General features: G+C 36.8%; 1 protein-coding gene across 9 annotated transcripts in view; it reads left to right on the forward strand.

Annotated features, from left to right (window-relative positions):
- The window catches only part of GPD2 (glycerol-3-phosphate dehydrogenase 2), a 149452-nt gene that overhangs the window by 74083 nt on the left and 60012 nt on the right, over positions 1-15357 (forward strand). For all 9 annotated transcript variants that reach the window (XM_077956157.1, XM_015110135.3, XM_077956159.1 and 6 more), the window contains 3 exon segments: positions 2097-2221; positions 3546-3643; positions 4666-4829. In XM_077956157.1, the coding sequence (XP_077812283.1) occupies positions 2097-2221; positions 3546-3643; positions 4666-4829 (387 nt within the window).

Genomic DNA, 15357 nt, shown 5'->3' on the forward strand with positions numbered 1-15357 from the left:
TGATCTTCAGCTGAAGAAAAAATGGTCTATTTTAGTGCTAGAAGAAGAACTCTGTGTTGGACTTACTAAGAAAAGGTGATATAGCTCACTGAGATAGTGCATTCTTAAGAGATTTGCAAATTTCATTTTTCTGGGTTTATATCCTGAATTTACCTTCTAACCTGGAGTATGATGAGAATCTTCTGGATTTTCAAACTTGGCCTCTATTAAACTGCTGCACTTTGTTTACTTGCTTTTCTTTGAGCAGGGAGCTACCTGACAGCCTAGTCCATGCCTAATTAACTTCTAATATCAGGATTTTGGCTCTCAATATTCTTAAAAATATGTACTAATATTTTTCTGTGTTTTTAGCATATTCAGTACTAAATTTGCTAGGCATTGCTAGGGTTTTAATAGTTGAGAATTTTACAGCTCTTTCTCTGGCATATATACTTAAAAGGAGTGACCTGGGGCTGTGATACCTGTAATTTTTTTGTTATTTTTCTAGGTAGTTAAGGCATTAACAGTTTTTGCCCTTGAATCAAAGTTCTCTACTTTTCTCTCCATACCTTCTAAATATTTTGTCCTTTTGAGTCAAGGGAATTGCCCTGATTTTATGATGACATTTGGGTACGATATTTAAACTGTTAAAAGTTATAAAAATGACCCTTTGGTATTAAATGTAATAAGTGGCTTTGAATTGAATACATGTGCAGGTTCTCCTAAATGAACTTTGTGAGTCCAAACTGCTCTAGTTACGTATTCTCATTGTAATTGGATTCTATGACATTCTCTCATCCTCCAAGAGTCTTCCAGGCCATGAAAATTCCTCATGGCTTGGTGTCGATGTATACTTTGGGTCTTTTGGGTTACTGACTTTCATCTCTCAACTCCTGTGTGACACTTGTAGTGCTGATGGTCATCTCCACTCCTGAAAAGGCACGGTGTCTCTGCAGCAAAACAGAATTACTTACCCCTAAGAGATCTATAACAGCCCTCAAGTAAAGGGGGAATGGGCAACTGCTACAACTGAGCTACCTTTGCTCAGCCTTTCCTTATCAAGAATATGTTCTTTTTCTTCTTTTCTTTTCTTTTTTTTTTCTGAGATGGCGTCTCACCCTGTCACCCACGCTGGAGTGCAGTGGCACTATCTTGGCTCACTGTAACCTCTGCCTCCTGGGTTCAAGTGATTCTCCTGCCTTAGCCTCCCGAGTAGCTGGGATTGCAAGCACAAGCCACCATGCCCAGCTAATTTTTTGTATTTTTAGTAGAGACAGGGTTTTTACCATGTTGGCCAGGTTGGTCTTGAACTCCTGACCTCAAGTGATCTGCCTGCCTCAGCCTCTCAAAGTGCTGGGATTACAGGCATGAGCCACCACACCTGGCAAGAATATATTTTTTACTCATGGTTACTCTGCACTGTGTTCATTTTTACTGGCTTGTATTTCTTTGTAATTCTAAAATATTGTCATGTTCAAAGGTTTTAAATTAGACTATAAACACCTCAATATCAGAACCTATTCTTTTCTTTCTTTCTTTCGTTTTTTCATTCTTTTCTTTTGTTCTTTCTTTGTTTCGATATCTTGGATCTCTTTCCCCATTGTATATCTACCATAATACCACTCCAGACACATTTCTCAACAGAAGTCAACACATAGAAGGAAGTCTTGTCTAGATTTATTCATGATGCGTGCATTAGAGTAGATCAGAGATGAGGGGCTGCGACAGGTCTGGACTCTTGTAGTGAGAGATGAACGATTAGAAGGCTTTGCAACAGCATTCAGTTAACTCTACATGGGTAGAGTTGGGTGCCGGTCTCTCTTTTAACCTTCTAAGTGCACCGGAGTATGTTACTGCCATGAAATTGCACTGTAATATTTTCTAGTTGTGATTCATTCACAGCTTAATATGCTTCTAGTTCTGGCTTGACTTTTCCCCCAGGAAGAGCCTAAAATCTCTTCATTATAATATAGACAGTGTACTGCACTTTGAATACAAATTTACCCATGTTCGGAGTAATTTTTCTTGTGATTGTCTCTACCCTGGAGAAGTGCCTTTAATGAATTACATACAAATTGTGTAATTTAAGAAGTTAATTTGGTTTTCTGGTTACACAGGACTAAAAACAGCGCTTGTAGAAAGAGATGATTTCTCATCAGGGACCAGCAGCAGAAGCACTAAATTGATCCATGGTGGTGTGAGATATCTTCAGAAGGCCATCATGAAGTTGGATATTGAGCAGGTAATTGTGTATGCTGGTTGTTAAACAAAAATTGCAACAATGCTTTTTTCTACCCAATTAAATCAGGTTTTTTTCTTTTTTCTTTTTTCTTTTTTTTTTTTTTTAACGGCTTTTAGCATTTCTTCCTGTTGGAAATACCTATTTAGTATATTCTGCTGGAATATCTTTCAGGAGAGGTGTGTCAGTTCTTTCCTGTAGTATTATGTTTATGGGTAATCAGGGGCTTTTTCTTCACAGGCATGTTGAAGTAGCAGATTTACAAAATCACTTTTGGATGTGTTGCCTTTTAAACAATTGTGATTGGATTTTTGCCAGTGGCTACCAAATTGCTACTTTGCAAGCACTTTCAGGGGAGCTATGTTGTAATGCAGGGGGAGTGCGAAATCGATCCTCTTAACTACAACTGCAGTCATACGCTCATATTGTCACTGACATATTCTGAAGGAAAAGATGATCTGAGTCATGCTTTTCTTATGTCACACTTTATTGTGTCCAGCCTGCCACCATTTGAAAACTGCCAAGGCAGTGTGGAAGATGACATTTCCCAGAGGGGTAAAAAAAATCAGCTGAACTTCCTATCTCTTTTTGTACGTGAAAAACACAGCAGCACTGGCTTGACATTGTCAAGTTTTGAATCTGTCTCGTTTTTTTTCTTGATAAGTCAGTTTTGAATCTGTCCCCTTTTCTTATATTCTCTTCGCATCATGATGGATGCAATGAAAACAGCATAGGATTTAGAATCAGCTAACTTGTGATGTGGTCAGGCTTATTTACTCAAAATCTATGAGTCTGTTATCTTATTTGTAAAATTAGTGTTATAATAGCATTGCTGGCTTTTTAGAGAGGCATAATGAGGACTACAGCAGTTAAGACAAAGCCTTTTTATAATCTGTAAAATACTGTGCAACTGTTAAGTAGCATCATTGCTTGGTTTCGTGAAGGCAAGACAGAAACTTTTAGCATGAACTTGAACAATCTGTTATCTCCTACACAGAAAAAATAATATGGGGAACTGAGAAAGGGAGACAATCCAGAGGATGCAAGATAAATGGCTACAATAATCTTGTAACTCAAGTCAGGAAAATATCTTACACCTGCGAACTCTGACAGCATGTTTTTCTCCTATGCAAATACAGTTAAGGTTTCTAAAAAATCTTTGAGGTTGACAGCATGATGTATTATTAGAAATTTGATTAGGAGGCAGCTATCCTCACTCAGAGGTAGAGGTTTCTGTGTATCAATCAGTTGGCAGGGTGTCTATTTGCCATTTGAAAATATTATGATCTGTTACTGCCAAACTAATTTTCTCTGTTTTGCCTTTCAGTATAGGATGGTAAAAGAAGCCCTTCATGAGCGTGCCAACCTGCTAGAAATTGCTCCCCATTTATCAGCTCCATTGCCTATAATGCTTCCAGTTTACAAGTAAGCCTTTTGATATCACGTGTATGCATTTGCTTCTCTGCGGTCAGTAGAACAACAGTTTTAATGGAAATAATCCCTCAATGCATATTTCATAATTTGGTTTTAATTGGTCCTAATCTTTAATCCTTTTCAAGTATTTTCCTTTGTTGTATTTAAAAGTATGGCTTTTCTTAAATTGCTCTCTACTGGCCTATCTCTAGATTTTAAAGGCAAAGGAGGTCGTGTTCTGTACTTGTAATTAGTAGTTTCTTCCTCCAGTTTCTGAGAGTATATAGATGAGCAACTGCATTTGCATTAAGGAACATAAAAGGATCATGTGCAGACTGTAAATGGCTCCGCTAAAGTATCCTGTTGTAAAATGTAAACATACCATATACCCACTTGTAACCCAAGCCATTTTGAGTCATGTTACGTGTCTGAGTTAACCAAGGCTGAAATTTGGTTAGGAAGGGTCAGATTATAAATTATAAAACTTAATTTTCCTAATGTTGTTAGAGCTATCCATGAAGTTGCCTTACATTGGAATTCAGGTAGTATGAAAAAGTAGATTATGTAACTCTGTTAACCACATTAGTGTTGTAGGGGGCTGGAAACAGATTTTTTATAACTTTGTTCATCCTTCCTCATAGATCGCTTAGGACTTCCTGAACCAGTGTTTCTTAATCCTGGGTGCACATTGTCATCATCCAGGCCCCCACCCTAGTCTAGTTAAATCAATTTCTGGATGTATGAGGTTTAGGCATCAGTATTTATTTTTAATGTTCCCCAGAGAATTCTAATACTCAGCCAGGTTGAGAACAACTGCCTCAGAGAAGATTCATTTAAAAATCTCATTGATTTATTTTACTTACAGACTTCAGCTAGATTGGTGTCAAAAACAGTTGCATAAGTCTGTTTCTTTTGCAGTCCACTTCTAGGTATGCTTTGTTTTTCTTAAATGAAAGGTGTCTTGTACTGTAAGGTAATGTTCTATAATGCTATACTCTGTTTCTAAAGAACTTTCCCCTCTATTTATGCTGTAGGTGGTGGCAGTTACCTTACTACTGGGTAGGAATCAAGCTGTATGATTTGGTTGCAGGAAGCAATTGCCTGAAAAGCAGTTATGTCCTCAGCAAATCAAGAGCCCTTGAACATTTCCCAATGCTCCAGAAGGACAAACTGGTAGGAGCAATTGTCTACTATGACGGTATGTGATATTTTTTTTCCTCACAGATACTTTTCTCTCACTCATGACCCTTATAGTATATTCTTAAGGAGATAGTTTTGCATCTTTAAATACTAATCTTACACAACACACAAACGCACTTGCATGCACATATTAACCATTTTCTCTAACAGTGGCTGAAAAACTAACCATAATGTTTTACCTTTAATATTGTTTATTTTACATATTTGTTTTCTTCTTTGATTTCTACTTTGTGTCTCATGGTTGGTTTGGTCCATTTCTCATCATTATGAATTTGGTCCCCACCCTCATGCCATGTAATTTGTTATGTGTTTGCTAGTGAATATTTGCCTTATGAATATATTATAATGTTGAAAGCAGCTGAGGATATGTTAGGTTTTCTAGATGAAACCTCTATTTTCAAGGGGTTATAAACCTAGGGGGAAAAATGCCCTGTGGGCTGAAATTGACATGTTTGTATTTTGCACAGGACACAGTTCTTGAATGTATAATTTATATGATGAAGGTAGATGAACATTGCATCTGTGAAACTGTGCTCTCAGTTTTTATTGCTTATTTTATTGTTGTTAGATGTTTTCTAATAGTGACATTACCTAGTGGCCATTTGCCATGTGTTCAATGTTCATTCTTTTTTTTTTTTTTTGCATGTGTGCAATAATTTTGTACATTTTATTTGAAGGAGCACTTAATATATCTCCAGATAGACCACAAAACAATATAAAACAAAACAGGCAAAGCCATTTGTAAAATTTTACTAGTAGTTTTAAAGTGTGTGAGATTGGAATATAGTCCAAGGGTGTCCATTTATAAGGAAATAGCTGAACACAGATAATTATACATGTTCAAAAAGTCCTAAAAATTTTGTGATGCAGAGGACAGCTTCGATTCTATATCTCAGTGAGCCCCCAACACCCATTATATTATCTTTTCTGTTTAGTATTAGATATCTAAACTCCTAGTAAGAAGAATTTGTTGTTGTTGTTTTATTTTTTTCTGGATATTTTGATATTTATACTGAATACTATGGGATGTCCCAAAGGCTATCCCTGTGTTTTTTTCTTCTTTCCAGTGTTACATTTCTGAACCAATTCAGCTGTCAGGCTTTCATATATAAATGCAAAAAGTATATGTGAACCAAACTCAAGAAAATGTCCTAGGGACAACAATATTAGAAAAATGTTAAGGGTCTTAGGCAAACATTAAAAGCTAGAAAATTCACAGTTTGCAGTGCTTCCCAGCATCTGAACACCACAGGGGGGCCACTTAACTATTTTTTTGGTGCCCTTGATTGAGTCTACATGTTAAAGGACAACCTTAACTGTGAATTTGCTTTCTCTGCATCAGACCCTTAATGTTAACCCATTGTAGTTTATTGGGTGATTATAGTAAAGAGGTTTTTGGTCCAGGAGGAGTAAGAAGGCATTCTGTAAATAGCATCCTGCCCATCCTGACATGGAAATGTTTGTGGCCTTTCCATCTTATTACTAATCCCTCCTGCACAAACCCTCTCACATACTTACTCATTTTCTATGCTTTGTGATCTATTGGGTACTAACAAATTTTATTTATAAGCTTGTCAATATCTGAATCTTGTAAAAATAAATATTAGTGGGCTGGGCATGTTGGCTCATGCCTGTAATCTTAGCACTTTAGGACGCCAAGGCAGCCAGATCACTTGAGCCCAGTTTGAGACCAACATGGTGAAACCTCATCTCTACTAAAAATACAAAAAATTAGCCAGGTGTGGTGGCATGCACTTATAGTCCCAGCTACTTGGAGGACTGAGGTGGCCAGAGTGAGCTGAGATTCCGCCATTACACTCCAGCCTGGGTGACAGCATGAGACCCTATTTCAAAAAAAAAAGAAGAAAAGAAATATTAGCGAATGTCATGTCTGAATTTGTGACATCCTGTTTTACATTGGTTTGGTATTGTGAATTGTAAATTCTTATTGATTCTACATGAAGAAGCCAAGGGAAATCTTTGTCACACAAGGCAGAAGAAACATTATTCTCTTAGAATCATGAGGAAAAAGAATCTTTTAATCTAGAATTGATCTTTATAGCCTGTTATAGATTGCAATTATGAGCTTAGCAAAAATTTCTGAAAAATTTAAAAAGTATTTAAAATATTTTCAAATTGCTCTTTGGAAATCGGTTATAAAATCATTAAGTCTTGAGCCAAAGGAATAAAAATAATTATATTCTACTCATTTGATATAAATAATTTGTCTTTTTACTTTGTTCTAAAATGGTACAGGCCTAACTATATTATACTTGAGGTGAGGCAAAACAAGCATGTGCAACAGTGTAGTTCTGTGGTTTTACAACATGTTTACATGTGGGGCAACTCTTGTTTTACCTAATATGGTATGATGATCAAATTGAATATTGACATGGAAATAAGATGACGAGGAGCATGTAGGTAAAAGAATTAAATGAGGCCGGGCGCGGTGGCTCAAGCCTGTAATCCCAGCACTTTGGGAGGCCGAGACGGGCGGATCACAAGGTCAGGAGATCGAGACCATCCTGGCTAACACGGCGAAACCCGTCTCTACTAAAAACACAAAAAATTAGCCGGGCGAGGTGGCGGCGCCTGTGGTCCCAGCTACTCGGGAGGCTGAGGCAGGAGAATGGCGGGAACTCGGGAGGCGGAGCTTGCAGTGAGCTGAGATCTGGCCACTGCACTCCAGCCTGGGCGACAGAGCGAGACTCCATCTCAAAAAAAAAAAAAAAAAAAAAAAAGAATTAAATGAGTAAATCCATGCTGAACAAAAGGAATGAATGCCTTTTTTCCCTTTGACTGGAAAAACGTTATTACAGTATCATCCTGCTACTAAAGTATTTCAGAGAGAAAAATATTTCAATGTGAAGTTTTATCATTGCAAACCCAAGTCTAAACATTGTAGTTTATAAGATAAGCTTTTCTTAACAAGGAAAATACATACTCTTCTTGATAAATCACCATGATGAGAATGTAACAACAGCCACCGAAGTGATTTCAAGTTGCATTCAGGCTTCTTGAAATAATGTTGAATTTACTTTAAAAATAATGTATTGAGGTGAAATTCAATAAAATTCAATTAAAATTAGCCATTTTAAAGCAAACAGAAATAATTTTTGTAACTCCCACCAAGGGAGAATTTTGAATCTGATGAAAAAGTGGCATAAGTAATCAAATGAACTTTTAATTTTAATTAAGTTTTTTGAGACAGAGTCTTGCCCTGTCACCCAGGCTGGCATGCCGTAGCCTGATCATAGCTTCCTGCAGCCTCTAATCTCCAGGGCTCAAGCAATCCTCCTGCCTCAGTCTCCCAAGTAACTGGGATTATAGTTAGCATGTGCCACTATGCCTGGCTAGTTGTTTTTTACTTTTGATAGAGACAAGGTCTCGCTACATTTCCTAGGCTAGTCTTGAACTCCTGAGCTCAAGGGATTCTCCCGCCTTGGCCTCCCAAAGTGTTGAAATTATAGACGTGAGCCACTGTGACCAGATAATCAAATGAACTTTTAATGCTGCAAGAAGTTTTGCTAACTAAAAACTCTTATTAGTAATACCTTATATACTTACTTCAGCACCAATGAAAAGTGAAATATAATGGTGTGAAAATATAGTGGGACAAACTAGTAAACGTTTCTATTAATGTGGACCAGGCACTGAGAAGATCTGTAAGGTATCTTCAGTGCAGAGATGTTAGGGCTGTAAGGTGTTTCCTCTGAAGTACAAAATATACAAAGATAAAAAATTTAATTTCTCATAAACCCAGTTCATCCTAATTAAATTTTGATGGCCACTGCATATGATGAAGGCAGAGTTTGTTCTCCCACAAAAGTTCATAGAGGTAATAAGTTCCATGCACTTTTCCCTCCAACATTTTATATATATTTTTTAATTTTCATTTTTTGCAGAGACAGTCTGGTCTTGAACTCCTGGCCTCAAGTGATCCTCCCACCTTGGCCTCCCAAAGTGTTGGGATTACAGGCATGAGTCACTTCGTCTGGCCCTTCATACATTTTGATGTAGTAATTATAGTTACTATTCTGTACGTGGCGTAATTATGATCTGTGCCATATTTCATTGTTAACCACTGAAAAACAAATTCACGTGTATGGAGGAATAACTGTCATCTTTTTAAATGCAGACAGAATCTCAAACTTCTCAGTGAAATCCGTATGAAATGAAAGTTGGGATAGTAAATGACATACCAGTTTTTCCTGCAGTTGTATTTCCTTCTTATAGTCTATTAGAGTAATCATATAGTCAACTCACTGGTTTTCTGACTGAGACATGTCCTAGTATTTTCGAACTTGCCTAGTAGAAACCCATAGCTGGCCGTTACTGCTGATAAGGGAGTTACCAAGTAGAGAGGATGGTGACCAGGCCAACTTTCTCAAGTTAGAAGAAAGTGTTTAGGGCATGGTATGCTTGGGTGACTTGACAGGCTGTGAGATGATGTGAACCAGCTGTTAGGGGTAGCCAGTTTTCTCAGGGACTTATTTTTTTTCCCCTCTATTTGTTCCCATAGTGGATCTTTGTGGCTATTCTAGTTAGACTCCAGTCATCCAATCTAGTACACAGAAAATGAGCTATAATTAAAAATCATTAAATATTAAAAACCATTAAATACCTCCATTAAGCCATTGTAAAATAAAACTGAAGAACAAAATTACAGCTTTAAATTCCTCCTTTCTGAGAGTCAAGACATTGACAGAGATGTCTGTCGTTTCATATCCGATGATGCTTCTAAGCATTCCTTATGCACATATGAAAAGAGCAACTATAAGAAATTATATTGCCTTTTCCTAATGTAAATAAAAGTTGGTTACATCCATGTTTCAAAGGGGGAATTAAAGCCCAGGTTTCACTAGAATATTCATTTTTATTCCAACCTAAAACTCACAGCATACAAATAGATGAATTCAGCTCGTGAGAGAGCAAAGCCAATTTAATCTCTGGCTCCCCTGAGGTAAATGTAGTTCACGGTCCTGCCCCCACCCCAACCTCAGCTATAATCCCTGGCTCCTGGAGGTAAAAATGCACTGAAGTGAGGAAAATTCTGCAGCCGGATATAATGATCCAAAATGACAGGGACAATAATGACAATGAATTTCATGTCTCCCAGTCACGAGCTGGAGATGCTTGACTAGGCTGACTTATACAATTAAATTGTTACAGGTACAGCAGGAGATGCAGTTAGCTGTATGCTTTGGGGAACGATGCCTCTGGCAAAAGGCATATTGTGGAATCCAGGCTCTTTTGTTAGGAGCCAGCTATTACTCCTCTAGGCATGCGCCTGCAATTGTACACTTTAATAAAAGAAAGCCCGGGTTAAAGACAAGTCTTTTAAGGTGTTGATTTTATCTACTTGGAAAGCTAAAAAAATCAATTACCAGTATCACAAAAGTGATTTTTTTTGGTCTTTTGTTTGTTTTTTCGTTGAGTTCCTGGAACATAAGTAAAACCTTAAGATGGTGCCTTTAATCCTCATTTACACTATTTGTAAACAGAGTTGTTGAAGGAATTGGGTGTTATCTACTTTAAATCAGACAGATATTAATTTCTTCAGAATAATAGAAAGAGATGGAATAGATAACTGAACAATGTGGATTTACAAACAGAATATTAATAGCAAGTCCTTTAAGCAAGTTTGGGCTACTTGCTGCTTAATGCAATTCTTGTGAATTGGAGTGGTAATCTCCAAAGTGAAGGGTGTGAGCCTCATGAGGTGCACACAGCCTTCCACTAGGGTATGGGAAGAACACATTATAACTTCTACTTAGATATGTTTTTAAAGTTAAATTCCCTATAAATTTGAAATGGTTCAAATGTCTGTAATATATAAAAACCATAGTGTGTACATTATGTAATTTATAAATACACATATTGGAGATATATACTCATATACAAAACCATAGTATGTAAATTATGTAATTTATAAATATACATATTGGAGATATATTACTTTTGGAATACTCAATTTAATTTTTTTGGGGGGGCCCACTAGTAATTTGTCATTATTTTATTTCTTTGATAATTGGCTATTTAAATGTTTTCAAGATAGATGTATTTAGTGAAAGGACAGATTGCTTTGGAAGAGTAAACATAACCAAATCCCTTTCTTCATCTCCCAGTGTTTAATTTCTATGAAATTTAATTGAGGTGGCTGAAAACATAAAAACAAAGAACTGTTGAATAAGAGGAAGTATTGGCATGATGCATTAAATATGTGTATTTAAAAAAATTTTTCATCTTAATACATTTATTTTATAATGTAAAGTTGTATTTGCCAACAATTTCCAGGGCTCCTAACCCTTTTTGTATCCTTATTATTGTACAACCAAGGTTTTAAAATTATGTAAATATTGATACACATAAACGAATACATGTAGCGCATATGTAAGTTGTAAGTTTAGTCATTAAGATTGTGGGATCCACAACTGTACTTAAAACCTAGTGAGATAGCAGAGTTGCCTGGACCCTTCATAGGACTTGTGACAGGGGTGTGGCTCGATTACCTGGCTGGGTGCTCAAACCCCTTGTGGGAGGGGGAGCACACAGGCAAACAGGTGCCTGGGCCAGGGTGAGTGCCTTTGGGCTCTCGCCCCATGGCAGCATCTAGGGGTGTGTTATGATTAATGCTCTTTTAGCAGTTGCCATCCAAGATGTCTAAGTGTTAAGTAGCTCAGTGGAGAGTCAGGGTGACAGCCTTTTACACCTTGCCCTCTTGGTACCCAGGTTCTTGTCCAGCATCTGGGAAGTATCAGGTCATACAGACTTCGAGGATGGTGAATGCAGCGGTTTTACTGAGTGGTGGAGGTGGCCCTCAGTGGGATGGGAAACTGGAAAGGGGATGGAGTGGGAAGATAACCTCCCCCATTTCCAACCTTCCAGCTGCCTCTTCTTTTCTCTCATTCTCTGCCATGCAACTCCACTCCTCTGCCAGTGGAATTTGGGGTTTTTATAGGTACAGGAGGGGGGTGTTGTGGGTCAGAGTGGTTTTTGGAAAAAACAGCATTCAAGTGGGAAAACAGGGATGTGAAGTTCTCATTTAGGGCCATGGGCCCAGGCCTGTGGATGGGGCCATTGCTTGGGAACTGCCCTCTCCTACACAATATTTCCCTGCCTCCTGTCCGTATCACTAGGATATTACCAAAACATTGAAGCCAACTGTGACTATTCACCATTTCATTTCCTCGTCTGCCCTAGAAATAACTGCTATGCTGAATTGTATTATTAGGGTTCCTGGTCTTTCTTTTTAATAATCTTATCATATGTACATGTATTTCTAAAGTAATGTATTGTTCAGTTTTATTTATTTTTAAAATTATTTTTATTATTTTTATTTTTATTTATTTATTATTTTGAGAGGGAGTCTCACTCTGTCGCTCAAGCTGGAGTCCAGTGGCACAATCTTGGCTTATTGCAACCTCTGCCTCCCAGGCTCAAGCCATTCTCCCACCTGGGCCTCCCGGGTAGCTGGGATTACAGGCATGTGCCACCATGCCCAGCTAATTTTTTTGTATTTTAGTAGAGGTGGGGTTTCACCATGTTGCCCAGGGTGGTTTCGAATACCTGAGCTCAGGCAGTCCTCCTGCCTCGGCCTCCCAAAGTGCTGGGATTGCAGGCGTGAGCTATCGCACCCGGCTGTTCGGTTTTATTTTTAAACTTTGTGAAAGTATTGTATGATAGTTACATAAGTTGATATAAATTTTGTAGAGCAGTTGGACATGCCTAGAAAAGTTGGGGGTACCTTGTGATCTAGTAATTTTATCAGTAGGTATATGCCTTAGGCGAACTGTTGCATGTATCTACCAGGATATATGTACAAAAAGTTCATAGAAGCACTGGGTGTAATTTCAAAAAGGAAAGTAATGCAAATATCCATCAAGAGGAAAATGAATATATAATGTATGGTCTGTTCACATAATAGAGTAAAACACAGCATTGAAAGTGCATGCACTGTAAACTAAGCAACACAGATGAATCTTAGAAAAATAATGTTGAAATGGCATGATAAATTGTTTTGTAATTGTAAGCATTGCAATCATACTAGAAAGCTACTTTCCAAAGTATTGTAGGGTCTTTAAATCAATCAGCAATATGGAAGAAGATGACTTAGGTTTACAAACTTAACTGCGCTTTGAACTCTGCATTACCACATCTATAAATTTAGGCTTATGACACCTAATTCACAGGCTGTTTTGATATTTAAATGAACTATTATAATAAATGCAAAATAATTTATAAGTACAAAACATTACTCCCATATTGTTTGTTTAGTGGGGGGTCAATTTCATGGATGTGCTATAGTCCATCAAATTTCTATATGTGCTATATGTGCTATAGTCCATCATCATATTTTGTGAAAATATTCCAAAGTGAAGCATCAGTTCCACAAGCATCCCCTTGTATATTTAAAATTTGAAGATTCTTATAGAAAAATTTGCCAAACATTCTTAGGATAAAAGGGAAAAATATTGCACATATGGATGTGCTCCAGGTAAGTATAATCTTTGAAGTTTAAGAATTAAAAATCATAACATTTTAATAGAACTTCCTCTAAACATTCCTTCCTCTTAGACATTGATTTAAAACATATTTGCTTTTAATATTTTTCCTTGTTCATATGCAATTTTACACTTCTAAATTAAATGAATAGTTTTAATCTTGATTTCCTACTGTCAGATTTCCTGTTGTATTTCTCCTCTTGTTTTCCGTGAGTTACATAAATGAAACTGACATCATTGCTCATATAGCAGGCATATTTTTTTTTTGCCCCCAAATGCTGCCTTTTTGCTATTCAGTGTATCTGGATACCAACTAATGCTAAATGAAGTTTGACATGTACCCCTAAGAAACAAAACTTATAAATTGTGGCTTCAAAGGAAACCTTGAATAAATAGGACACACTGTGTCCACCCAGGCTAACATCCAGCATATGTTTTAGCTTCCTGATGATGAGACAGAGCAAAATAGCCCCCAGGAAACTTTGCAACTGTTTATTGCTCACTTGTCCAGCATGTATTAAATACCAGGCTTTCAGTCTCTTATAATTTGCTTTTTTAAAATTAAAATCTACCAAAGTAGATATGATCAGGTATAGCAAGCCAAGATAGTAGTCATCAATATTTGTACTCTGTATATAAAAGCTTAAAAACAGTGCTAAAAATTCTCCAGTAGTAGGATGTATGTAAGTTGTTTGAACAGATGGTTCTAGTGGGTTCATAGTAAGCTATTTACCTCTCCCACTCTGTGGTTCAGTTGACCCATTTAAAAAAGATGCAGGATCAAAGGCAAGCTATTGTAATAAAATCTTTGTTCACTCTTCTCTTGATTTACTCATTCATCCAAAAAATATTTATGGAACCTTTAGTATTTGCCAGGCATTATGCATATATGCAATATATTTTGCCAAATGCCTGGTCCCTACTATCAGCAAAGTTTTACATTTGTGTAGCAGAATGTGGTTTTTTAAACTTTTTTTTTTTTTCAGAAATTATCTTTAAACCAGCTTTGTATGTATATTGGGATAGGATATTATGATCTCTATTTTACAGGAAAGAAGAGGAATCATAGCTAAAACTCTACATTGATATTTTAGATACATGGTGATGTGAAGATAATTTTATTTTTTAGCTAAAGAAAGGACTTTACAAAATGAAGATTATGGCATCATGGCTTCTTTCAGCTATTACTGATTTTTCTTTTTAAAGACTTTACTTTTTTAGAGAAATTTTAGGTTCACAACAAAATTGAGAGAAAGGTACAGAGACTTCCTCTATCCCCCCGCTCCCACACATGTTTAGACTCTCCCACTATCAACATCCCTCACCACAGTGAAGTGTTTGTTACAATCAGTGAACCTACAGTGACACATCATTATCACCCAGAGTCCATAGTCTACATGAAGTTTCACTCTTGGTGTATATTCTGTGAGCTCTAATAAATATATAATGATATGTATCCACCACTGCCGTATCATACTGAATAGTTTCGCTGGCCTAAAAATCCTCTGTGCTCTGCCTAGTCATCCTTCTCCCTCTCCTAACCCCTGGCAACCAATGATCTTTTTACTGTCTCCAGAGTTGTGCCTTTCCCAGAATGTCATGTAGTTGGAATCCTACAGTATGTCAGCTACCATTGATTTTTAAGTTTGTTATACACTTTTAAAAAGTAGCCAAATAGTTCAACAAATGCTATCCAGTTTTATTATGGAAAACTCAAATATATGCAAAAGTAATGAGAATAATAAAATTGACTTTCAGTTTTATGAAACTTAAAGACACTTATAAACCATTTATAAACTCATGACCAAACACTTATAAACTCATGGCCAGTCTATACTCTCATTTCCCCTTTCCCCCACTCCCCACCATAACAAACATTTTATCCATGGATATTTAGTCTGTATCTTTAGAGTTGAGAACGCTCTTTTAAACACAGCCACAACTAAATTGTTTAACAATAATTTCTTTTTAAGATAGCTAGCTAGCTAGCTAGCTAGATATTTTATAGATAAGGGATCTTGC

The sequence above is a fragment of the Macaca mulatta genome, chromosome 12 (assembly GCF_049350105.2).
Source record: "Macaca mulatta isolate MMU2019108-1 chromosome 12, T2T-MMU8v2.0, whole genome shotgun sequence".
Classification (NCBI taxonomy): domain Eukaryota; kingdom Metazoa; phylum Chordata; class Mammalia; order Primates; family Cercopithecidae; genus Macaca; species Macaca mulatta.